The following is a 23,080-nucleotide window of genomic DNA, read 5'->3' on the forward strand; positions in this document are numbered from 1 at the left end:
GAACGTTTCTATATGTATCTTAGAATCATCTTCGCTATTTTCTCGTTTCATTCTCTCTCGCTTCTGCTCTCTCTTGGAAAAATTGGAGATATTTGCGTATTCGAATAGAACCGCCGCTTATGCACCACATCGCTCGACTATACGCAACCGAAGACTTAAGGACTTGGAGATTTCCATAATATTACAATGATCGATAGTTCTGCGCTTTGTCAACCAGGCTCTTCCTCTCTTTGCGAAAGACGGCTTTGTACGGCAACAAAGGGCCACAGACCCAACTATTGAATGCGGTAAGAGAAACATTGGCTCCTTTCACCCTATGGAAGACCGGACCATCCGTTGATGAAATACAGGAATGTACAGTTTCAGATCATCCTACAATGCCTTTGACACATACTCTTGCGCATACGTTCCACTTCCTACACAAGTGACCCATGTCGAACAATGTCATTCAAATCTTGCGGCTACGTGAAAGTCATTGATCCCACTATATTGCCCTCCGCAGCGAACGCCCTATATGACAGTGTACATTTTATACTGTTTGTCCATGTCCTTTGGAATGCATCGATAATGGGATCTTCACCGAGAAAGGCGGGAACCGAAAACCCCAGAGATCAACATAAATATACGGTGATATCCTGTGTACTACATGTACTGCTCTTACCTATAGTACCCCCTGCCATCTGTACTTAAGCTACGCTGCATCTTCCACCAGCTCTGGGTATCGTACTCTTTCAAGTGCCGATAGTTCCCAGTTGCTGTCCTATCACCTTTTCAAATTGGGACTGCCCACCGATTGAAATGTCTAACAAACGGAGTTTTGACGAGGCTGCCCTTGAAGGCTACGACAATAACGAATTGTTGATACCCAATGCTGGAGATACTGTTGACGACGCGTTACTCTTCGAAAACATACAGCTTAGCCCCCAGAACCCTGAACTAATCGAACAGATAATCTCGCAGCAGGTTGAGACTGCTGAGATACCTTCTGCTACAATTGTTCCTGAGGAAATCTCAACAACCACCATCCCCAGACCTCTAGTTGAAGATCGCGATGGCGCTATAAATACTGCTTTGGGAGCTGCCGATTCCTCAAGGGCTACGTCGGAGGCCACACAAGGATCGGAAGATGCTACAGCTCAACAAACTGCGCAGAAGCCACCAAAGAAGAAAGCCCGGAAGAATCATGTACCTACGCTAAGTAGAGGTAAAAAGGATTGGAGAGATGCATACCTCACTAATCACCACAAAAGAAAAGATAACATGATGGCCGAATGGGCAGAGGCAAAGGAGAAGCATGAGAAAGCGATGGAAGCAAAATACCGAAAGGGCCCGGTCCCTTCAGAGGAGCAATTCAAAAAGCGTGAGCCTCTCACAAGAGCGCCTACAGCTTGTGATTTCTGCAGAGTAAGTACGCCAATCGAACTTGCATTTCATTCTTTCAAGAAGGACCCAGTTCATCTTCCGTCTCACTGTTGGACGGCATCTAGACGCCATGTTATTATCATTGTCCTACTGACTCCCTGAACAATAGCTATTCAAGTCGAGATGCAACAGTGATAAGGACACGGAATGTTCAAACTGTGTCAAGACAAACTCATGGTGCGGCGAAACGAATGCATCGACTGAAGTCACTCATTATCGTGGATTAAGCAAGGACCAGGAAGAAAGAATCCAAACACTGCAAGAGGAGCTTGAGGGGCTTAAAAGGCGCGAACAGAAATACAGGAATGAAATCGAGGAGCTGAAAAAACAACTCGATGATGTGAGCACGAGCACCACTCCCTATCGCATATCGACATGCTAACATTTCAATCTCTTTCTTCCAGTGGAAAACATGGGTCACCAAAGATGCATGGCCAAAACATGGCCTAAAACCTCCTAGTGCTCGTCTCCCCAACTTTCCTGCAAGAGACAATTTCCGAGCAAATTATTCTCGGGGAAATAATCAGTTTCCCCCTCTGCCGACCTTAGCTACCCCCTATGGCTCTTGGCAAACCCTTGGAGGCACAGAGTACCGCAGGAACTACGGCGGGAAAGGCACTGCGCAAGTTCCGGCAGCTGGGAGCTTGGGCCCCAATCAATCGAACCATCACCCTGGCCTAGGCACTGTTGCTAGTGGCTCGTCACAAACGGCTCCTGGCTATCCTCCGCAGCAGAATGGTGTAGGGCCTGCTTCACTGACTAATTACTCCCAATTTGGCCGTCTTCAACCAGATACTCACCTCCACCAAGACACAGCTGTCAATTCTTACTGTGAGCAGATTCCTCAACCCCTCGACGACCAGATGGATGGAATGCCTCACGGACTTCCCACCCTGCCCTATAGTTTCTTCAATACTCCACTGGGCCAAGGGATTCCGCCTATGTCATCCTTGGCTTCGCAATATTCTGCGCCGTTACAGACCCAACAGCTCCATAGCAACCAGATGGATTACTATGCTTCTTCCCCTGCACAGGTCATTGCCCAGGGGGCTCATCAGGTTAAAACTGACTCATCCTACGTCTATGAAAACCCGCAGACTGAGGAGGTCTCTTCTAATTTGCAACAGCCAGCAGAAGACACCGAATTATATGAGGAGTGAGTCTGGACTAGAGTGATGTGGTGTCTCTCTCGCATTATCTAGAGCCGGGGGTTGGGAAGGGGGGGTGGGGGGGGTGGTTCTAATGGTCTCCTGGATCTTTCTTTCATTTTACATCGCTTATACTTATTTCTTCTACTATGCTTCTTGCTGTACAAATTAGTTTTGAGGTCTTAGACCGATGGTTATTTGTATATTACTAGTTGGTCTGTTGAGAATAAGAAAAAACTAGTATCGTTCGAAATCTCAAAACTACAAATAAATCTATCCGAAAACGCAGTAAACTAGGTCATATTTAGTTGCGTAGGCCATTGTGTTTCATAAACAAGTATGTAATCTAAAAAGGGTATTTCCAATAATAGATACCCCAAACTCCAGAAAATTCTCATACACCCTCCACATTAAAGGAACTGCTTAGTTGCCATACGCCCCAAACAACGTACCCAATGCAGTATATTGGCTTCCAAAAAGACAAAATCGTAAAAAGACGCGTGAATGATAAGGTATGATATTTTTGATCATTGCTGCGCACGAAAGTTCATCGATAGCAACAGCAAATCCCTCGACCCTCACACCATTTTCTCAAGAAACCAGCACCGACTTCCCGATCCTCACCAATAAGGCCTAGGCCCTCGGTGTTCAACCAGGTGGCAAAATCCTCTAGGATAATGGGGTCGTACATGAGGATCTTCTCGTGCCAGCTCGGACGACTAGGCGTTCCAGCTGGTTGTGCGTGCATGGCCTTGAGGATTTGGTCAGCTAAGTCGGGTTGTTCCTGATTGAGGGTTGCGTTGTTCTTAGTCGTTGACTTGTTGGTACGGGATGGGCTACATAGTGTTTCTGAGATGGGTAAGACTTGTCTGGTTTCTGAAGGTTGGTGTGTATATCGGTTCAGGACTCGGGAGGGTGAAGGTAGGGTTTCTTCTTCTGAGTCTTCTATTTCTTCGACGTTGATGAAGGACTGTGTTGATGGTGCTTGGGCTGGTTTTAATTGAGTGTTTGGGGCTTTAAGAGCGTTGCTTTTTGATGGTGTTTTTCTGGACTTTGGTTTTGAAAGTGCGTTTGAGTCGGGGTTTATTTTGGACTTTGTGGTTGTCTTTCGTGAAGTGATTTGTTTGCGTGGCTGTTTCTGAGATGTCTTGGGTTCGGAAGAGGCGAGTTCGCGAGTTGGCTCTGTAGATGCGGTTTGCGTGCTAGCTCGGGTTTCTGAGGTTACGCTTTTACCATGCTTGGACTCCCAGCATTTTTCGAGAAGTTCGATTATCTTCTTTCGGTTCTTCATCGGCTTGAAGCCGTACGAGGCGACCTGTTTCGATAATTCGGCATCGGTGAAGCCGCTGTAATGCGGCATTTCAGGTTGTGGCTCAGGATCTTGCGAGGTGATTTTCCTAGATTTATCACTAGCTTTTGTCGTGGGCAAACCAGGCGCTGGGGATGGCTCTTTTCTCGCAGCTGGAATAGCTTTGAGTCTAGGTGCCTCGCTCCTGGGAAGATTAAACGGTTCTCTAAGAGTGACAACAGCTGCATCCTCCAAGGCCTTTTCATTACGGTTATCGGTGGTCGAGGTCGTCATCTTAGCAGGCTCAGGTGTATCCAACAGTTCCACAACTTCCGTTTGGCGAATCAATGACCCTTCTAGATCTCTGGCTGCAACAGACCATAGGCCTCTTGCAGTAGTAAAACGGGATGTGGGTGTTGAGTATAGTGTTGAACTCAATGGAGAAGGCTCTGCCACAGCGTACCTCTCCGACTCACTGATGGCTGCCTGTAGCTCCTTTAGCGAGGTCGGAGAATCCTCTCGCTCTAACTGACTACAAGTTCCAAATATGGGTTCCTGGTTTTCTAGCGACTTTGCAGCTGCTTCGGGTGAAAGAACTATGAATTCAGGCTCCTTAGGTTTTGAAGTAGCTTTTCCTTTGCTTTTTGAGGCCTTTGTTCTTGCAGTTGCAGCATTTTCTCGAGAAGTAGTGGTTTCCTTGCTTGACGAATCCGATCCCTCATGGGAATCATTGAGATAACTCGCTGTCACACGAGCCGTAAGTGTCGTGAATTTCTTAGTCTGTTTCTTCGGTTTCTGTTTGGCCTCTGGCTGTTTTTGCTGGCTATCTTTTCTAATGCTTATATCATCGATATCATGCAATGCTTGCTTCGATGGACCAAATAACCTAGAATCCACGAGCTGCTCGAAGATAAGTATTAGCCTGAAACACCGTGCGACAAGGATAATACAAGCCATACCTCTATACGTCTACGCTTCGTTGGACCATCGTCTCCAAAATTCCTGACATCACTGCGAGCTGAAGAAACATCATTGAAACCGTACTCAGATAGCAGACTACCAAAACTTTTGGAGTTGGCTTCTGCAACCTCCTCTTGACTCAACTCTACCGTTTGCGCAAGGGTATCCTTAGTGGGCGTCCAATCCATTCTCCGCTTCACAGCAGCTTCCAATTGCAGTCCATCGCTTCCCAGATCAACGACCTCACTGGCAGACTTCGTTTCCGACAAACCCTTCGGAGTCGACACATCCATAACCTTCTCTTGGTGCGGTTTAGCCAGCGCATTGCCAGACTTCGCGACCCTCCCTGTTATAGTTTTGTTCGCAGTTTTCCCACACTTGACCTGATTATCTGCGCGCTTCTTCCTGGCACCTGTAGTTTTCTTCGGCGCGCTCTCTTGTGCTAGGCCACCCGGTCCCTGGCCAACACGTACCGTCTGCGACTCGCTTGCGGGCTTCCTCCCCTTCCGCTTGGGCCTATCCTCTGAGGAAGCGTTTCTTGAATTCGAAGTGGCGCTGGTCTTTCTGACTGGTGGTTCCTTGGGTGTCTTATTTTCTTTATTCCGTGACGGGGTTTCAAGCTCGAAAAACCTGGAACGTGTAGGAAGTTGGAACAACTCTGATGGTGATCGTACCGGAGATGGAGATGCACTTGGCGGGGACAAATCGAACAGCTTCACGGGATCATGGGCAGGCTGTACTGAAGAACGGTTGGGAATGGGATCTGGGGATGAAGAGAGGACGATAACGTCCGCTGCGGCGTTCATGATGGCGAGTCAAGGTAATTAGTTGAAGGAATAAGCGATTGACATGGTCGCGGATAATCCACCAATATGAAGCTTTATGAAGCTCGCGCAAATTCTCCGTATTCTCTTTCTCTTTCAATAGAGATCTATGTCGGCAGTGGCATTTGAAGTGTATGTCAAGTTGTCGAGTAATTGTTGAAGAGAGAATCATTTGAACGGGTTCGTCTTGGCACACGTTGCTAAATTACCGCTTTAGGAATTATTTATCAGTGGGCAGGGCAACCGATCGTGATCCCTGTTTCCTTACAGCGAATGTTTGCAATCGTTTGTATTTGATCTACGAGGGGCTGATATTAGGAGCTGCCATTGAAGGATGGTTTAGAATTTAGTATATTCTTGAATAATGTTCGTTAAATACTAAGCCACAGTATTGGGGAATCGGTTCTCAGCGTCGTGTAGTATATACCATGAATAGGCGTTTCGAGGCGACACATCATTCAGCCACTGATAATACCATATTTGATCATGTATGTTGTTCAGAGCCATAGCGTCATTCGCGCCTGTGCTGAAGGAGCGAGAGCTGAGAACTTGTGTTTTTGGTGGAGTACTCATCCACTAATCTAAGTTTGGCCGCATACGCTTAGTACTATGGCCCATAGAGTCTCACCGAAAGAAGTCAACCAGGCAAGATGGAGCCTGTTGTATTGGAAGTCGCTCGATTCGAGGTCATTTAGATGGAGTCCAGGTTGACGTGGGAACTTGGAGAACACCAAGCAATCAAGTCGCTCCTCGCAGGGCAATTGCACCGATAATGGAATTTTCGAGTCGCATATTATCATTGCTGCCAGCACCATTTACTTGACCCGCAGGAGCAGAAGGTAATGCTCCTAACTTGTAGGCCTTCTTTATTTTGGCAATATCCGCGATCTCAGACAGAGTCTCGTCATTGAAGGGCACAGGTGAGCCTTCAACAAATTGCGCCAGGTGTGCCGCTACTGAATCATGGGTAATTTCCGGCGTTACAGACACCTTCACCACCAACAGATCTTTCGTAGAATCGCTGATACCGAATTTCCGGAAGGAGTCGGCAATCTGCAAACTGTTAGCTCCTGAGGCATCGAATTATGAGCTACAAATCAACCTACATTGTTCGTGGGGCTAAAAGAGAAAACAACCTCCGAGTGGACATTACGAGACTTGAGACGCTCATTGAGATAGTCATTTACGGCCCTGAAAATTGCGGACGAAACGTGCGCTCTCGAAAGAACCTGCATATTGTGGTCAGGGTCTTGGTTTCTTTAGCGAGCTTTCTTGACATCAATGCCATACCATGCTTGCATCAATGAACGCATATTCAAAGTCCGAGTTCCCGGATATGAGCTGCTGCCGGAGAAAAGGAGCATTCTGGACATCACGGTAGACAGCTACATGCACAGGCATAGTAGAAGGGAGATGGGGCAGGTTTATGGTTTCTAATGTTGAGGACATGGTGGGCTGAGAGTTATGTGCACTGGCACTCTAAAAGCCGACGATGGAGCTGTAGATGCTGAGAATCAGGTCAATTGACGAAGGTAGTTCCACTTCCACACTCTGCAATGGTGATCAAGGGAATAAGAAAATCGGTGATATGCAATGTCCGTATCGGCAAAACTGCAGCTCTTTTCCCCCTCCCCCACTATGATAGTACCGGAGAATGGAAACTAGTTATCGCCGAACGCCTCGTTACTAAGCCATGAGTCACACGTGATTGCACTTCTCGAACTTTCGGGTAGCCGTAGCGCCAGGAAGAGGAGCAAACATGCAAGAGGTTCGGGAGCAAACACGCCTAATCCGGAAAAGGGCGAAAGGCTGATATCACCGGCCCGCGGCTTTTAAATAGCTGCCATCTCCTTCGACGCTAAACCGCCATCATCAACCATCAACTTCGTCATCCCATTCTAACCATGGCGTTCTTCTTACGGCGTCCTTTCGCCGTTCCAACGGCGCTTCGTCAAGTCCCTAAAACTGCCAACACTGCTCGATTCTTCCACAACTCACCTTTTAAGCCATCCCAATCTAAGCCTCTCGGTCCGGCCACCTCCTCCATCTTCGCGAAATCTAGACAGACCTTTCAGAATGCCTTCCGTCGTACTTACATGCAACCTACCTACGATGCCGCTCAGGGTGGCAATCTCACTCAGCGACTGCTGTATGGCGCCGCCATCGTTGGTGGAACAATCCTGGCGACCAACATGATCTTCAACCGCGAAACTAGAGAGGATGGAGGCATGGCTCCCTACGAACGTAGTTATCTGAACGAGACTTTTATGCACACTGGACTTGGTATTGCTATTATCGGTATTGCCGCTAGGGCTATGCACATGAACGGATGGTCTTACCGTTTGATGGCCATGAACCCTTGGCTTGTCGCTGGTCTAGGCCTGGTTGGAAGCATCGGAACTATGTATGGCACTTACTACACTTCTCCCGACAAGTAAGTATTTTTCTCCTATCTGTATGACCTATGTTGCGGGAAACCCGGCTAACAGACACCCAGCTACTTGGCTAAGTACGGTCTCTGGACCGCTTTCAACGTCACTCAGGCGGCCCTCCTCTCGCCCTTGATGTTCATGCACCCCGCTCTACTTGCTCGTGCTGGTCTTTACACTGTTGGAATGATGGGATCTATTGCTTTCGTCGGTGCTACTGCTAAGCAGGACAAGTACCTGTACCTTGGTGCTCCCCTGCTCGCCGGTGTGACTATCGTCGCTCTTTCTGGTCTCGCTCCTCTTGTCCTCCCCGCTACCGCCACCCGCACTTTGATGTGGTCTGAGAAGATCTGGCTGTATGGAGGTCTTGCTGTCTTCGGTGGTTTCACTCTCTACGATGTGCAGAAGGTCCTGCACCACTCTCGTATGGCCCAGAGGGGCCTTATCCGGAGGGATGTCGTCAACGAGAGTATCAGCCTTGAGCTTGACTTCATCAACATCTTCATCCGTATGGTCCAGATTTTGGCCATGCAGCGCAACAACCGGAAATAAGCTAATGCGTCAAGCCACGTCTTAAATAAACTGGTCAAACCTTGATCGGCGACAAGGCCACAAACGACACGAAATGAAACGTCAGTTTCATCTCACTCGACAACCAGAAGCCATGACACTGGGAGATGATCTTGGAGGAAAGTGAATTCAATTCGGTCTCGCCTTTTTCGCAATTCGTTGACTTCTTTATGTATTATATTCGCATGGGATAGCTGCTTGGTGGCTGCTCATCTCCCGCCTCACATGTATAACTCGTTCTGTGAGACATACTTAGCCACTCCTGCTGAATCGCAGGGTCGGCAACCTGATTTTATAATCAAGTTGGCATAAAGTCACAGCAAAAATATCTGGGTCTCATTTCAGACGTCTAGAGTTGGAAGTAATATCTCCGCTCCACTTGAAGAATAAAATTTTTTATTTGCAAAGAAACAGAAAAGGAGAATTCCCAGGGTTCCTTAGGTTTTACGTAGCTCATCCTCCACTACACCAACTCGAAATAGCATGGTCGTTTACTTTCTATATAGAAGCCACTTTCTCGCTCGAATCGAAATACATGTACATGCAAATCACACTTGTACACATCCGAGCTGGAATGAAGCTTCCAAACAATAGTCTTAGACAAGAATATAGTCGTTACTGTCCATACCACAGCTCACAGCACAAAAGCAACCACACATACCATTGCCAAAGAAACCAAAACAGACCCCATCATCCGCCCAGTTCCCCAGCGAGCCATCCCACCAGAAACAGAATCATTCGTAGGCCGCTTCCTAAAGTTCTCCGAAGACATATTAGCCACTCATACCCACAAAGCCCACTCATGCATAAGATTAGTCGGGGAAACCACCTGAGGCTCCCCTTTATCCATAGGAAGCTTAAGCTCACCCATATTATTGACTTTGTACTTGTTGTAGGTCAAGACACCAATGACGATAGACAATGGTTGTTACCCGTTCACTATCCTGGTGGCGTAGGCACCGCTGTTGGTTCCCTGTATCGATAGCACCGGAGAAGTGTTGCTCTTGGCCTTGGTATACCATTGGGATGCCATCAAAGAGGATTGTGAAGGCAACGACATTTTTGGTGAGCTAAGGCGTGGTTGGTCCATTTCAGAGTGTGGGGGTGATAGTTTGAATGTATTTTGCAGAGACTTAAATTCATGTCTTTTTTGAAGCTAACAAATCGAGCAATATCATGATTCTCCGAGGATGTAGTCAATGTTGTCACATCACGACAATTGTGCATCATGATTTCCACTTGATCCGGTAGGGAGCTGGTATTCCCTCTTGTAAAGGCATACAGCATGGAGAAGTAGGTGGGATAGTTGGGAACGTTTGTTAAATGGTCCTGGTAGCCGCAGATTCTCTCCACAGACTTGTCGAATGCTTCTCCTGTCGCTTTTTGGAATAGTGGTAGGAATTCTGGAGTTACATGTTTTGCTGCGTCGATTGAGTATGTCGTCGTCGTCTCCTTGATCCACTTCTCCAACATAGTCTAGACTATCTTATCCTCTGTTTTCAAATCTGGGAGAGAAATAATGTCATCTCCCGCTCAGCACTTCTAAGCAAGAGGATAGTCATTATAGTCTGTAATCTTGCAGTCTGAGTTGAAGTACTTCGGATCTTTCAAAAGGGGTAAACATAGTAAAGTTGATATTACAGGCATGAGTCGTAGATCCATCTATGCGCGCAAAGCGGTCTGTCATGACCTGGCAGATGGATCGTGACTTCCAGGCTCTTGTGTCTGCTGCGATACCTGGTGAGAGCAGATTGAGGGCTGAAGCATAGCAGAGCCAGTGTGTTAATTTCTGCGCAAATATCATTTCGCAACAGATGATTGGGGGGGGGGGATGAGGTGGGAAGGAAGTTGTAGACGGTTGTCTGCAATATGCAGGGGAGGGTGTTGCACACAATATATGGTCCGCCTTTGAATTTTCATTCAAAAGCAAGAAAATTGTGAAGCAAATATCTTACAACGACTCTAAAGAGTTATGACGATTTCCCGATGCTCTTCGATCCATCGGTTTTGTGGATGGTTATCTCGTGACAATTCTGTCCGTAAGCCTAATGTACATACTTAGTAGCCCTAGGCCAGAAGTCATATGGATTGGTTTCTAGGACACATGCATAGACGGCTCGAGACAATGATTTAACTTGTGAGACGCCATATCTAAATATGTCCGGCAATAGCAGAGTCCTGTTGCAATAAGGTGATATCGTTTTCTTTACCGATAGCGCATGTCTGCTTCCCCTTAGCTTTCAGCTCGGCCAATCTGTACTTGTAAATCTTGATATCCTTCTCAATGGCCCTCCAATTCAGACCCGCAACAGATGGCCTATCCTTCATCCACACCATATCAGACCACTGGTCTGCCGTGATTCTTCCGAAGGATTTGAGAATCAATGCCACTGTTTTCCATTCAACCAGCCTCTCTTCCGGGAGGAATAACTGAAGGGTTTGCCGCGACCAGTCGCACAAATAAAGGACGTTGTACAATTTACTTTCGAGATAAGGAGGCGCGAATCCAGAAATCTTCTCCTTCACCGATATCATGCTACCTTTCAAGGCACAAGCTGAGCTTCTTATCCGAACAGTGACTATCAGAGAGCCATCGATGAGCCCTTCTAGATTCATGAAATGCAAGTTTGCAGCATCGAGTTGCACACTAAAATTCCAAAACGTATACTTCCTCGCGGGGTCATTGATTATCTCGCGCAAGATCATGGCGTTTCCGATTGGGTCAAAGATCACATCGATACTAGAGCCTTGCTGATTGAGTAGACGAAATTGGCCAGGCTGGTCACCATATAAGACTATCTCAACCTTTCTGTTCTTCCTGGGGTAAGGCTGACAGCCACATTTTGGATCGTCACTAGACGTGCAAAAGAGAGCTTATCAGAGCTTGGACATCTTGACTGACAATGATTCAAACCTTACCAGCGCATTTTCGGTTTAGGACTATGATGACCTCAACAGAGTGTCTTTTCTCTTGCACAAGAAGATACTGCCATGAAGATGATCTTTGTAAAACAGCGCATTCTGTGATGGGGTTACTAGAGTAGGAACACAAAATAGGTCAAGTGAAGGGTAGCGAGCTTTTATTCACCAATTCATTGCTTACAAGAGACTGGATATAGGACGACACCGTTGGCCTCTAGTGAATGAGGACTAGAGCCTTCGCAACAATGCACTCTATTCATCTTCATTTGCCGTTTTTACCAAGTACTAGTATGTTTTATTCAGTAACCAAGGGCTGTATTGACTTTGCCTGAAGAACAAAAGCTACACACATTAGTATTTATGATGGTACTACTAAAGCATTTGATATTCAACTGATTTTTACTGAGTATTCTGAGCTACCAAGGCCAAGCGTGCTATTGTACGGCTTCCTGCTAGCAATGTTCTGGAGGGCTTTATTCTCCTAAATCTAGCCGCTGCTTTATTTATTCTATCTAACACAGCAAATACGCAGTTATAGTGTCTCACAATGTGGTTGTATACTGTTTGAATCTTTGTTTATCCTACATACAATGGATATTGAGAATGTGCTACATGGTACATTTTGCTTAGAACCCATATAGGGGGTCTCTGGCCAGGTCAAGCGCGTTCCTTATCGCCCACTTAGGTTTCTATTTAGCCTATAACATTCTTTATTTCCGAGAGAATTGAGTATTCTTCTTTACTGACCATAGGTTATAGAAGCATATTGCTGTTGTGTTCTAGCCATAGTTCCCATCGACCAGGGCTGATAACGCGCGCTTACATAAGCACACCGCGAGCTAACCTCCGACAATGAATGATTGCTCCCAAGCATCTCGCGACCCCCAGACACTGTGAACGATTTCGTCGAGCCGGAACTCGCTTTGTGTTTCTTTTCTCGTGGCAGCCTTTTCGATATATAAACCTTTATCAATCCTCATTCCCTCTAACGCCACCATGTCCGGAGAAATGGAAGTAGACCCGCCAGTTTCGCATGAGCAGGAGGAAGCCCCGGCGCAATCTGGCGGCGGCTTCGAGCCACGAACCCAGGCCGGGGCCGTTGCAGTGCGCAGTATCGAAGGATGGATTGTGATCGCCACCAACATCCACGAAGAAGCCTCAGAGGAAGATGTGACCGATCTGTTTGCCGAGTATGGAGAGATTAAAAACTTCAACTTGAACCTTGATCGCCGGACGGGTTATGTGAAGGTGGGTTGATATTTACCTGGATTTTGCTTTGGTTTGGTTTCGTCACCGGTTTATTGCTGTGGCAGTTATCGAAATGGATATGACGAGATATTGATTGTACATTGCCACAGGGATACGCCTTGATCGAATATTCTACTCTGCCCGAAGCTACAGAAGCCGTCAAGAACTTGAACGGGACCAAGTTGCTCGATCAGACAATTCAAGTTGACTATGCATTCGTCCGGCCGCCTCCCTCGAACAAAGGCAAGGCTGGTGGGCAAAGAGGCGGTGGTCGTGGTGGACGGGGCCGCAGCAGGAGTCGCGAGAGGAGTCGCAGCCCCGGCGCTGATGAGAGGGAGTAAGCTATGTCATTCAGATTGGTTCTGCAGACCCCTTCTACTATTTCCGGAATATGTGGCGTGTTATAGCCCCGGCATAGTTTCTCTTTCTGTTTTCCACATGTCCCAGTTCACCTGCGTCGGTTTTTTTTTTTTCATGAGAAGGTTATGCCACGGTTGAGAATCATGAAGACGTTGGTTCTGGTTTCGACTTCTACGCACCGCTTCGATAGGCATTGATTACTAGGGTGAATGTGCTTCCGGCCAGCATTATCTCTTGTGGGGCCTTCATAGGGTCGTTGTCTGACGGGGATGGTTATCCAAAGAGATACATGCTGGCGTCATGATCTAATAGCAATCCGGTACGACCACGCACTTCAGGAAGATACCCAATCGCTTGCTAACATTGAGGATAGAAAAAGCTCCAATTAGTATGATTTCGCATTACTAGGATATCCAAAAAGTTGACTAATAGTTGATTCCGCGTGATAACGCATGATATGCAATGATCCGTGCAGCTTTTGTCTTAATTTGCTTGCTTTTAGCTCCATACTTCTGTGTTAGCGCAACCGCGACACACATTTTTTTTTTTTTTTTTTTTTGAGAATTGGGTTGTAGTTGCAACTAGCATATCGAGTTAGAAGGTCTGCTGATCCTGTAAAGTTAAGCTACTGTTTCATTAAGCATTTCAATTGGAATACGAAGACGATATCAGAAGACTGCGTAGGGACTCATGATCTGGTTCTCAAGGGCGCGTGACACCATATGAAGGAACAACAAGGGTTTTGAGAGAGTCTTTTTTCTTTATCGAAGGCAGTTGAACCAGAAAAGATTTCAATTAATCGTGTACTGTGTGAGTAGAAACAATCAGAAGTACTACTTACCCTAACCGGGTTTCCAAAGACGGCACGCATTCCAGAGAAGGACCAGTTAGGGTATAAAAGCGCCGGCTTGGTTCCCGCTGGACCTTCCGCGAAGTTTTTAAGTGCAAACTTAACCCCCGCACTGCCCCCGCGACTTCCTCAACTATGATGAGGGCGCCCTCGTCGTACAACTGGGAGAACATGGTTTAAATTTCATACTTCTCTCTTCACTCAATTGATCGCAGGACGCGCTCCTCCTTTCCTTTACAATCTGAAGTTCTCGTCCACCCGTTCAAGGGTTTCTTTATCTTGCATTGGAAAGCATCTTTAATTGGTGGGGGTTTCCTCAAGTCGAGGACCCCCTGTCAGTTGGAAGTTCCCTTCATTAAATTAACCACTTTACAATTGGTCTTTTTAGCACCGGGAGTTTCAAAGAAGACCGGACATATATAGAATACAGGAACCATGGCTGCATTCTCACATATCCTTAGACTCATTTGCATATTTATGCTTCTATGTCGTACCCATGCGCTGGCGCTGCGGTCGCAAGACATACTTGGGCCACCTCCGGAGGCACCACTCGTGCTTGATGCACCAGCCGATTCACCGTCAAGGCAATCGAGCCTGCCTCCCTTGGAATCGCCCCCCGAGCCTAGCGAATCTGTCGGCCGCACGCTGCAAGATTTGCTTCACGCCCTGAATGTGATGCAGAACAGTTACTTTGAGCTATGGCAAGGTACTTGGCCCTCTAGTATCGATTGGACTGCTGCTGTGATCGGTACGCATCTCTCGGCCTCAGTCGCATCATTGTCATCCTCCACGGAAGATGCTTCGTCTAGTATTTTGTCAGATGCCGATGTCTCAGCTGTCAACCATCGCTCTTTATCCTTTGAGAACCTGATCAACCACTTCTTTGACCAGACCGTAGCGTTCTATTTTGGTGAAGATGCCTTTGCAGTGAGAAACCAGGCCTATGACGATATGCTGTGGGTTGTGCTGGGTTGGTTAGAGAACCTCAAGCTGCAGGTATTGCACTCAGACTTGCACTTTGACGGGCCTTCGGGGTCCAACCTAACCAGGAAACACTACTGGCATGGGGCTCAGTTCCGTACCCCGGCTGCTCATAGAGCGAGGCTCTTCTATGGACTTGCGTCCGGTGGGTGGGATATCTCCCTCTGCGAAGGAGGAATGATTTGGAACCCGCGTTTAACGCCTTATAAGAACGCCATAACGAACGAGCTGTATATATCGGCTAGCATTGGGATGTATCTCTATTTCCCAGGTGATGTGATTGACTCACCTTTCGTACCAAACAGTGTTGACGATCAGATATGGTCGGATGGTTATCCTCACCACCCCGCTCATCTGCAGGCTGCGATCGAGGGGTACAAATGGCTCAACGCCTCGCATATGACGGGGATCGGGGGACTTTATGGGGATGGTTTCCATATCAGCGGGTGGAAGAGCGCTGAAGAGCCCGGCACCCGCAAGTGTGACATCCTGAATAAGATGGTATACACGTATAATCAAGGAGTGATCCTCAGCGGGCTGAGGGGCCTCTGGCTGGCCACTGCTTCGTGGCAGTACTTATACGATGGGCATGAACTTGTCCGCAACGTTATAGATGCTACAGGGTGGCACAACAAGAAAAGTAAGAAATGGGCCGGCCTCGGCCGTGGAGGCGTTTTGGAGGAGGCATGCGACTCTGGGGGCAGCTGTTCTCAAGATGGACAAACATTCAAAGGTATCTTCTTCAATCATCTAGCAGAATTCTGTCGTCCCATCCGCCCGCAAGAGGAACGCTTCCTGGCGAGTGCAAACCAGACGACGGAACCAGGCAGCGACTGGGAGTACATCCATGATTGGCATCAAGCACAGTGCCGCAAATATCGGCCTTGGATCGAGCACAATGCCGAGGCCGCTCTGATGACTCGAGACAAGGACGGCAAGTTTGGCATGTGGTGGGGCAGACGATACGGTGAAACTGATCACGCTGTCACCTACGAAAGCCCTCTACCCCCGGATGCGGTTGACTATCGGAACTATGGCGACCACGAACAAGGCTCTCAGCCACTTCATGGGACATCCCGTTCATCCGGAGATTTCAGATTTGGAGTGGAGAGACCAGTATACCCCGCATATGCACCTGGGCAGACACGTTCCACTGGTGATGCAATTGCTCTTGGGCTGCATCAGACGGACTATAACGACCGAGGCCGCGGGAGGACTGTGGAGACGCAATCTGGAGGTGTAGCTGTCCTGCGAGCCTTGTACCAGTGGAAACTGAGCGCATCTCATCCCAGTGCTGCCTAAATTTGGCCACTGGATGGGAGTCATTTTTCCGTGTGTTGCGTTGTATAAATTCTTTGGGAGCATTCTTACGATTGGTTATGTTTTGGCGTTTGGTCTGAGTTATATGGCCCGGCGTTGATGGAGTTGGCCAGCGTAGCCAACGTAAGGATTGGTTCTATCGGAAGTAACGATGCCATGATCATTGCCTTGCTAGTATTGGTCCAATGTATACTTTTTTTTGTCTTTTTTCTTTTTTTGCATTCTTCCTGTTACATTTGGGGGTAGCTTAGGCCACCTGGTCTAGGATCAAGGGAGACAAGACTCCCGTTACCTTGCTCACGTAGACCGGTCAAACGGGTTCTCTTTGATCACCAGGTCTCTTGTCGGACAAACTTTACTAGTATTCAAGCAAGGTAGACGAATTCCCCTCCTGTGAAGGCAGTAGGATGATGTATTCAGAACACACGAGGCCGTCCCAACAACCGGGATCGATGATCGGACATACATACCCATCCCTTCTGCATATCGGAAGCACACTGGTGTTCCGGGGCAAGGGTTAATGCTGCAGAGTCGCAGTCATTCAACCGGGTAAAAGTACGGGATTTGAACGGGTTATGAAGTAAGTGGTAAAACCCTTTAGGCATGTATGAACGACCACCCTACCTGGGCAGTATGTAGTATGTACATACCTCTCTAGGCTTCCCTCCCCTACTTGACGGTCTGTCAATGCACTCGGCCGAACCCAAAATAACCCCCATCTTGAATTCCGAACGGGCATCTTCGCTGTATAGGCAGGACAACAACAAGACCTTTCTTTGACCATTCATCATCCCAAGGGGACATACAGTACATCACACACCACACACAATTACCTCACTAAGTATGTACATATGTACCTACCTACGTACTTACTACCTACAGGGGAGAGTACATAAGAGTAGTAGTAAGTATGTAGTGACCACTAGTCACGCCGAAACCAACCTATCGATTTCCCCAGAGTCCCCACTTAAAACCAACCCTACGATCCGTAAAAATTTAAAGCCCTAGTCAACAAACAAAAAAAATAAAAAATAAAAAAAAATAAAAAAAAATAAAATAAAAACCTCCGTCACCGTCCCAGTTCTCCGGAGAAACCCATTTTAAGGTGGGAAAATCAGGGAATGGAAAAATGGAAGGGGAAGAGAAAAAAAAAAAAAAAGGGGGGGGATTAAAATGCCGTGCCAAGGTTTCCCCTAGTTCGGGTTCTTGGGTTCAAATCGATGGGTATGGCTTGAAGCCACATGCCACTAGTGCCGGAGCGTTTATCTTGTTCTTTCTTTTCTTTTCTCTCTTTCTTTTTGATAATTGATCATTGATGTTTTTAATGAGTTATTTTATATGTTGGGAAGGTTGAGACTATGGAGTGATAGGGTTGTGGGTGGTTTGGTTGGGTACTAAGTAGAGGTAGAGAGAGAGAGAGAGAGAGAGAGAGAGAGTCATGGTCATTCATAATTCGAGATAAATTCAAGATCAGAGTTAGATGACTCGGTGAAGAGAAATCGATCAAGTGATCAAATGGTAGTTTTGCAAAGCACAAGCACATCTGATATTAAACTTCCCAGCAGCACGGCAGAGAAGGAATAATTTGGGGGGTGGAGGAAAGAAATGAGGGTCATGAATGGGAATGGTGGAAATGGCCAAATCAGCGTTGGACGCTGCTTGCTGATCGACAGTTCCGTTTAGCATCGTCATTCGGTCAGGGATGGAGGAAAGAATCCATGGATGAACTGCGGAAATTAAAAATGACCCTATGATAAGACTTGGAACTGACATCGGTTAGGTTATGTTAGGTAGAAATGCAAAGCGGTGGGGGGGGGGGGCGAGGCAGAAGGAAAAGGAAGGTAACAATGGCTCTATGTCGTCGTTAGTATCAGACAATAAGCCTCATCTGGTCTATTTTGATTTTTGATTTCCTTTTTTTTTTTTCTTTTCTTTGTTATGGAGTATCCTCATAAGTTGATTTCGCCTCTCTTGTTGCTTTCTGGCCGCAACCATAGTGGCGGGAATGATTGAAGGGTTGATTGATTGATTGACTGATTTTCCCGTAAGATCAGTGGAGTCGGTCACGCGGAGGAGGAACTGCGCGGTACCTTTTTACTTCTTGTTATTTTACTGTATTCGATCGTTATGTGCAATACCGTATGGTCAACCGATTACTAGTAGACATCAATGTAATAGAATAGATGGGGGTTCCATGTCGATGACAGTAGGAGGACTGACGATGCTGACCATCAAGGTGAACGAACTTGATTGATAGCGGATAGAGAGAAAAGAAAAGAAAATACAAGGTGAGGGTAGCCAGATACTCGCGTTTTGAGCGGTTAGGTCAAAAAGCGCTTAGGCATTGATCTCTTATTCTTTTTCTAAATCAGTAATAGTAGCAGCATGATGTTCGCTGTTTTTTTTTCTTTTTTCCTTGATTGTAGTCTAGATGTACACAAGTATGTACATACGTGGAAGGATGACATTAGAATTCCGCTACCAGAAACCCGCCGTTGCTGTCGCTGTCAAATGGACAACTGTCATTCTGGAGCGATGAATGGGAAAAAAAAAAAAAAAAAAAAGAGAGGGTCACAAGCACACTCACTCGCAGAGACACACATACACACACACATCCGCGCGCGACGCCCCCCCACGGCAAAGTTCAAGTCAAAAGTGGACGCATGCGAGCTCAGTTCACGTCGGATGCGGGGGGAAGGAGGCGCTCAAGGAACACTTGCCACTGGTTCCACGCTGACCCGTGATTCGGCTGGATGAACATTTAGCCTCATGTTGGTTCATACTATTTACCTTTTCTATTTTCTCTTCTGAAGAGGGCTGAGTACGTAGGATCGGGGAAGTGTATCATGAAGATGTGGGAGAAGGGAATATTCAGACCAATTGCTTTCCGTCTTTCTTATTCTACTTAAAGCTCTTTGGTCTGATCGCCGCCGTCCGACGGTATGCGGTGATGCTTGTCAACTGGGGGGAACTTCGATACATGAAGCCTTTTTGCGCCTTGCGGCAATTAAACTTCCAAGATCGTGGGTTTTATCTTTTTATTTTATTTTTCAGCGGTCGGATCTTGGGTTTGGTTCGTATCCTGGGATGTTGTTATAGTGGTACATAATTAAGGAACTATCTTATAGTCTGTTAGTATTTGTGGTGTGGTTGTTTAGTTGTTAATCGTATTAATCTTAATCGGGCGAGTTATTGACCGGACGACCTAATTTTGGAAGAACGTCAACGATGAATTAGTGATAGAGGCAATGATCGTGGCGACAATTTCCTCGCCAGGTTATCAGTCTCGAGATAGGTAATCTCCATCACTACGTGTACTCCCTTAAAAGACCCTCCATATATACTTCTGTAGTCCCATAAATAGTCGGAGCCGAGAATAAATAACTGGAAATGGGGCAGTACTTTTGGACAACCCGTAAAAAAATGGTATTGTATGTATGTACTGTATGTACTCAGTACACAGTATACTCATACTATACGAATGTACCCACCGAGGTCCTACATAACACACCGGACAGATCCAATCGATAATGTAATGCAATAAGTAAACGTTAATATAGTTGTTGATAGGAATCATACCCCGTTGGGTACTGTTTAATCATATCCATTATTGTTGTGGATTAGTGTACGGAATATAGAATTTAGGGGACATTTTTGTTCTTGTCCCCTATGACGTGCCATGCCGTCATGGGCGTCAAATCCTCATCGCGGCAAAGAAAACCAACTTAACCTAAGCACCAAAGCCACCCGTACGGCGGACTCCGAAGAACCAGTAAGGGGATGCCCTTGTCTCTGCCCCAATCGGGCAAGAATTGGCACAAATAAAGAAATTCTTGAACTCACTTAACCTTTCGACCTTTTGGACTTTTATTAAACCTTACGTGGAAATTTCGGATTCTTCCCCGAGACGTCTAAATTGATCGCATCTATCGTCCTCGGACAATTTATTCATCATTATTGAATTGAGGGTTTTTTCATCCATTCTTTTGGGTCGACTTATTCCCCTTTTGGGGGATTTCCTTCTTTTTCTTTTTTCCATTTATTTATTTATTTAATTTTTTTTTAGCTTGTCAAATAGGGATTATAGATCTGACTATAGCTACAGGATGTTGCATACAGATTATCGAGTCCTTACTAGTATAATGATCCCAAGTATAGCCTTAAACGGGGTTTGGGGATTCTGTAGGTCTCCATCCGTAGTCATCAGTGACTGTGTTCCATGGGTGAAGGATGCTACAATCGATATGTTCCCCAAAAGAAAATGAAAAATAAATCCTCATTGTTTTTTTTTTAATAAAAATAATGGCAGGTAAATACCCCGTATCTGGATTATGATGTCAACTCTTTAATCTTTTCCAAAATCACGATCAGCGAAAGCAATCGGACGTATTCTGATTCGGCCTTTCTTTCAATGCACCCTGCCCCCCCCCCCCCCGATGACGATTGGTGTTGGTTGTGGATCGGCATTCCTGCACATCCTTTTCCTGGTTTCACCTTTTTTCCTCCTCTTTTTTCGCGTTTGCTTTTCTGCTTGGTTAGGCGCTCGCGGACACGATCCGCCAGAAAACTCTCGAACCCACGGGAATGGATCGTCCTGCTCTCAAGCCGTTTGACTCGTGGACCGAAGGGGAAAGTTCAACGTTGGACTAACAAGCTTAGACCCTAGGCGGTTGACACCTTTACACCATGTGGACACGAGTAAGGATCTATCCCGCTTCGAGTATCCAGTCGGTACTGGGTACTTCACGGGGCAAGCCTACCTAGCGAGGTACCTGTGAGTCAAAAGGAACGTAAGCTTTTTTGCCTGACGATAACAGAAGAGGAATTTCGCCGAAGAACGAGGAACATGTTCTGTTGGATGGAGTTTCAGCTGGTGTTGGGCGATGGCACCGAGTTTCGGACTCTGGATATAGTTTGATATCATAGGCTCTCCTGGAAAGTTGGCAGGCCTTCCTGGGAATCCACCAGCGATCCATGTAGTGCATACATAGTCTGCTGGTTTCGAGAGATGGAGAATTAAATGCATTTCGCTCGATCGACATTGCATGACCTTTTCTTTTTTGTATCCCTCCTGAGACGTTTGATGATTCATGAGGCTTTTTCTTTTCTTTTCTTTTCTTTTTCTGTTCGCCTCCAGAATGAAATTCCTCATAACCTACGGAGTAGATACGCAGAAGTAAAAAAGTACGTGCCCCGTGGCGGTATGATCCATCACCTCGGCACATCGGGACGTTCCCAATATCGAGGACCATGGAATGCCCATCGCTTAGCGATTTGGCTTGAAGACGATCGACTCGTGATAAAAGTATAGCGCGATGTAGTCGAGCAAATAGTTAACTGTTACCAAGTCAAGTAGTACGATTGTTGATATTAAGCGGTACCCATGCCATCAGGTGAGGTTGCATGCGAACCAAACAGATTATATCATTGCAAGGGACAGACAGAAGGTATAGTCATCATGGGTTCCCTGGTGGATAGTTCATCCAATGTGAGTTCTTCCGTAGTAATTTGTTCTAGTTATGTGTTTGTTCTTCTTCACTAATAAACTTGGAGTCTTTTTTTTTTTTTTTTCCCTCAGCCCACGGATCATCATACTGGCGGTGGATGAATGAGGATCAGCCTCGAATTCCACCGATGAGGGGCGCTGGTTGGTTGATATTCGCCCCCCTCAAGGGGGACGGGGGTTCCTCAGTGTCGAACCACAGAGGGAAGTGTACCCTCCCAGCAACCAGACTAACGTAGACTAAAGGAAACTAAAAATTCCAACTAAGAGAAAGAACTAAAGGGGGACCGAACCCCTAAAAGGTTCAAGTCAAATCCTCCTCCACCCAACCACGCCATCCCAATCAGGTGCTCCTCACCGAAACATCAATACTTGATACTACCACTACTAGCTGACCCTCTGTGCTTCCTCCCAGGTACGTACGTACTATGGACCATACTAAGGCGTTTTAGTATACTTCCGTGACCATTACATACCATACCTTCAGGTCACAAAAACTGCGTTTACGATCGTTCCCAGTGGCGGCCACGAGTCTTTTGAGCCACCCAACTTTGTTTCGAAACCCATGTATCAGGAGAAAGGGATCGTATGAATATCAGCGTCGTATTATAGAGGTAAAAAATATATATATAATAATATCAGAAAATTTGATAGAAAAAGGACATGCCCTATGGGAAAATTAATAATTACAAAATAAACAAAATAGGTCGATGTACGTACGTAGGAGTTCTTCACGCAAGAGAGACCAAATAATAAAAGAAAGAAAGGGGAAAAAAAACGAAAAAAGAAAAAAAAAGAAAAGAAACAAAAGAAAATGAAAAGTAATACAAGACTCAGCAATCATACTACTCAATACTGTGACTACTTCCTCAGCGTTGTACAGCTCCATCATAGGTACAATCATGATACTTGCTACTGCCCAACGGATAGGTGTCTCCTGGAAGTACCTCCATAGTATCCGTCATTAGTCTCTTTCCTTTTCTTTCATGAATTATTACGAGCGGAAAATTCACCACCGCTACTCTGGACGGATTCTCTCCTTCATTGATTATTTTATTTGATTTGAATTTTTTTTTAAATTATTATTTGATTTAATAATTTTTTTTAATCGACTCCCCTCTGCCTGTTTCTCTTATCCTGTCTCTCTGCCTGTGTCTCTCTCACTCACTCTCTTTCTCCGCGCAGCTTTTTTCTTTTTCTTTTTTTTTTTTTTTCACCCTCAGACCCTCCCCTCATCCCTCTATCCCTCCCTCTC

At 46.2% G+C, this 23,080-nt stretch overlaps 9 protein-coding genes across 9 annotated transcripts; 4 read left to right on the forward strand and 5 right to left on the reverse strand.

Annotated features, from left to right (window-relative positions):
- The first annotated feature begins 438 nt into the window (after positions 1–438).
- BDV27DRAFT_136884 (putative C6 finger domain protein) lies at positions 439–2,633 on the forward strand. Its single transcript, XM_032068861.1, has 3 exons — positions 439–1,404; positions 1,532–1,762; positions 1,827–2,633. Exons 1-3 carry the CDS (start codon positions 799–801, stop codon positions 2,580–2,582), a joined length of 1,593 nt encoding a protein of 530 aa, XP_031922040.1. The 5' UTR covers positions 439–798; the 3' UTR covers positions 2,583–2,633.
- A 484-nt stretch (positions 2,634–3,117) lies between these two features.
- Positions 3,118–5,676, reverse strand: slx4 (the record flags this gene model as incomplete). The annotated part of the gene is made up of 2 exons (XM_032074904.1): positions 4,818–5,676; positions 3,118–4,758 (listed from the first exon to the last, which is right to left on the reverse strand). The coding sequence occupies exons 1-2, from the start codon at positions 5,622–5,624 to the stop codon at positions 3,118–3,120; spliced, it is 2,448 nt and encodes an 815-aa protein (XP_031922041.1). The 5' UTR covers positions 5,625–5,676.
- Positions 5,677–6,297: 621 nt separating this feature from the next.
- Positions 6,298–7,280, reverse strand: BDV27DRAFT_60566 (EKC/KEOPS complex subunit CGI121/TPRKB). Its single transcript, XM_032077072.1, has 3 exons — positions 6,933–7,280; positions 6,749–6,871; positions 6,298–6,695 (listed from the first exon to the last, which is right to left on the reverse strand). Exons 1-3 carry the CDS (start codon positions 7,089–7,091, stop codon positions 6,381–6,383), a joined length of 597 nt encoding a protein of 198 aa, XP_031922042.1. The 5' UTR covers positions 7,092–7,280; the 3' UTR covers positions 6,298–6,380.
- A 218-nt stretch (positions 7,281–7,498) lies between these two features.
- On the forward strand, positions 7,499–9,340 carry BDV27DRAFT_136887 (Bax Inhibitor family protein). The gene is made up of 2 exons (XM_032068862.1): positions 7,499–8,076; positions 8,140–9,340. The coding sequence occupies exons 1-2, from the start codon at positions 7,547–7,549 to the stop codon at positions 8,621–8,623; spliced, it is 1,014 nt and encodes a 337-aa protein (XP_031922043.1). The 5' UTR covers positions 7,499–7,546; the 3' UTR covers positions 8,624–9,340.
- A 1,452-nt stretch (positions 9,341–10,792) lies between these two features.
- On the reverse strand, positions 10,793–11,347 carry BDV27DRAFT_163092 (uncharacterized protein; the record flags this gene model as incomplete). The annotated part of the gene is made up of 1 exon (XM_032073497.1): positions 10,793–11,347. The coding sequence occupies one exon, from the start codon at positions 11,345–11,347 to the stop codon at positions 10,793–10,795; it is 555 nt and encodes a 184-aa protein (XP_031922044.1).
- A 1,103-nt stretch (positions 11,348–12,450) lies between these two features.
- BDV27DRAFT_136888 (RBM8 family RNA-binding protein) lies at positions 12,451–13,704 on the forward strand. The gene is made up of 3 exons (XM_032068863.1): positions 12,451–12,811; positions 12,922–13,490; positions 13,545–13,704. The coding sequence occupies exons 1-2, from the start codon at positions 12,560–12,562 to the stop codon at positions 13,150–13,152; spliced, it is 483 nt and encodes a 160-aa protein (XP_031922045.1). The 5' UTR covers positions 12,451–12,559; the 3' UTR covers positions 13,153–13,490; positions 13,545–13,704.
- Positions 13,705–14,480: 776 nt separating this feature from the next.
- On the forward strand, positions 14,481–16,520 carry BDV27DRAFT_136889 (putative glycosyl hydrolase). The gene has a single exon (XM_032068864.1). The coding sequence runs from the start codon at positions 14,499–14,501 to the stop codon at positions 16,302–16,304; it is 1,806 nt and encodes a 601-aa protein (XP_031922046.1). The 5' UTR covers positions 14,481–14,498; the 3' UTR covers positions 16,305–16,520.
- A 1,161-nt stretch (positions 16,521–17,681) lies between these two features.
- On the reverse strand, positions 17,682–18,129 carry BDV27DRAFT_136891 (uncharacterized protein). Its single transcript, XM_032068865.1, has one exon. The coding sequence runs from the start codon at positions 18,093–18,095 to the stop codon at positions 17,826–17,828; it is 270 nt and encodes an 89-aa protein (XP_031922047.1). The 5' UTR covers positions 18,096–18,129; the 3' UTR covers positions 17,682–17,825.
- A 2,626-nt stretch (positions 18,130–20,755) lies between these two features.
- On the reverse strand, positions 20,756–21,822 carry BDV27DRAFT_136892 (uncharacterized protein; the record flags this gene model as incomplete). The annotated part of the gene is made up of 1 exon (XM_032068866.1): positions 20,756–21,822. A coding segment is annotated over exon 1 (473 nt), but the record flags the coding sequence as incomplete, so codon positions are not given.
- Positions 21,823–23,080: the final 1,258 nt, after the last annotated feature.

The sequence above is a fragment of the Aspergillus caelatus genome, assembly GCF_009193585.1.
Source record: "Aspergillus caelatus strain CBS 763.97 unplaced genomic scaffold BDV27scaffold_294, whole genome shotgun sequence".
Classification (NCBI taxonomy): domain Eukaryota; kingdom Fungi; phylum Ascomycota; class Eurotiomycetes; order Eurotiales; family Aspergillaceae; genus Aspergillus; species Aspergillus caelatus.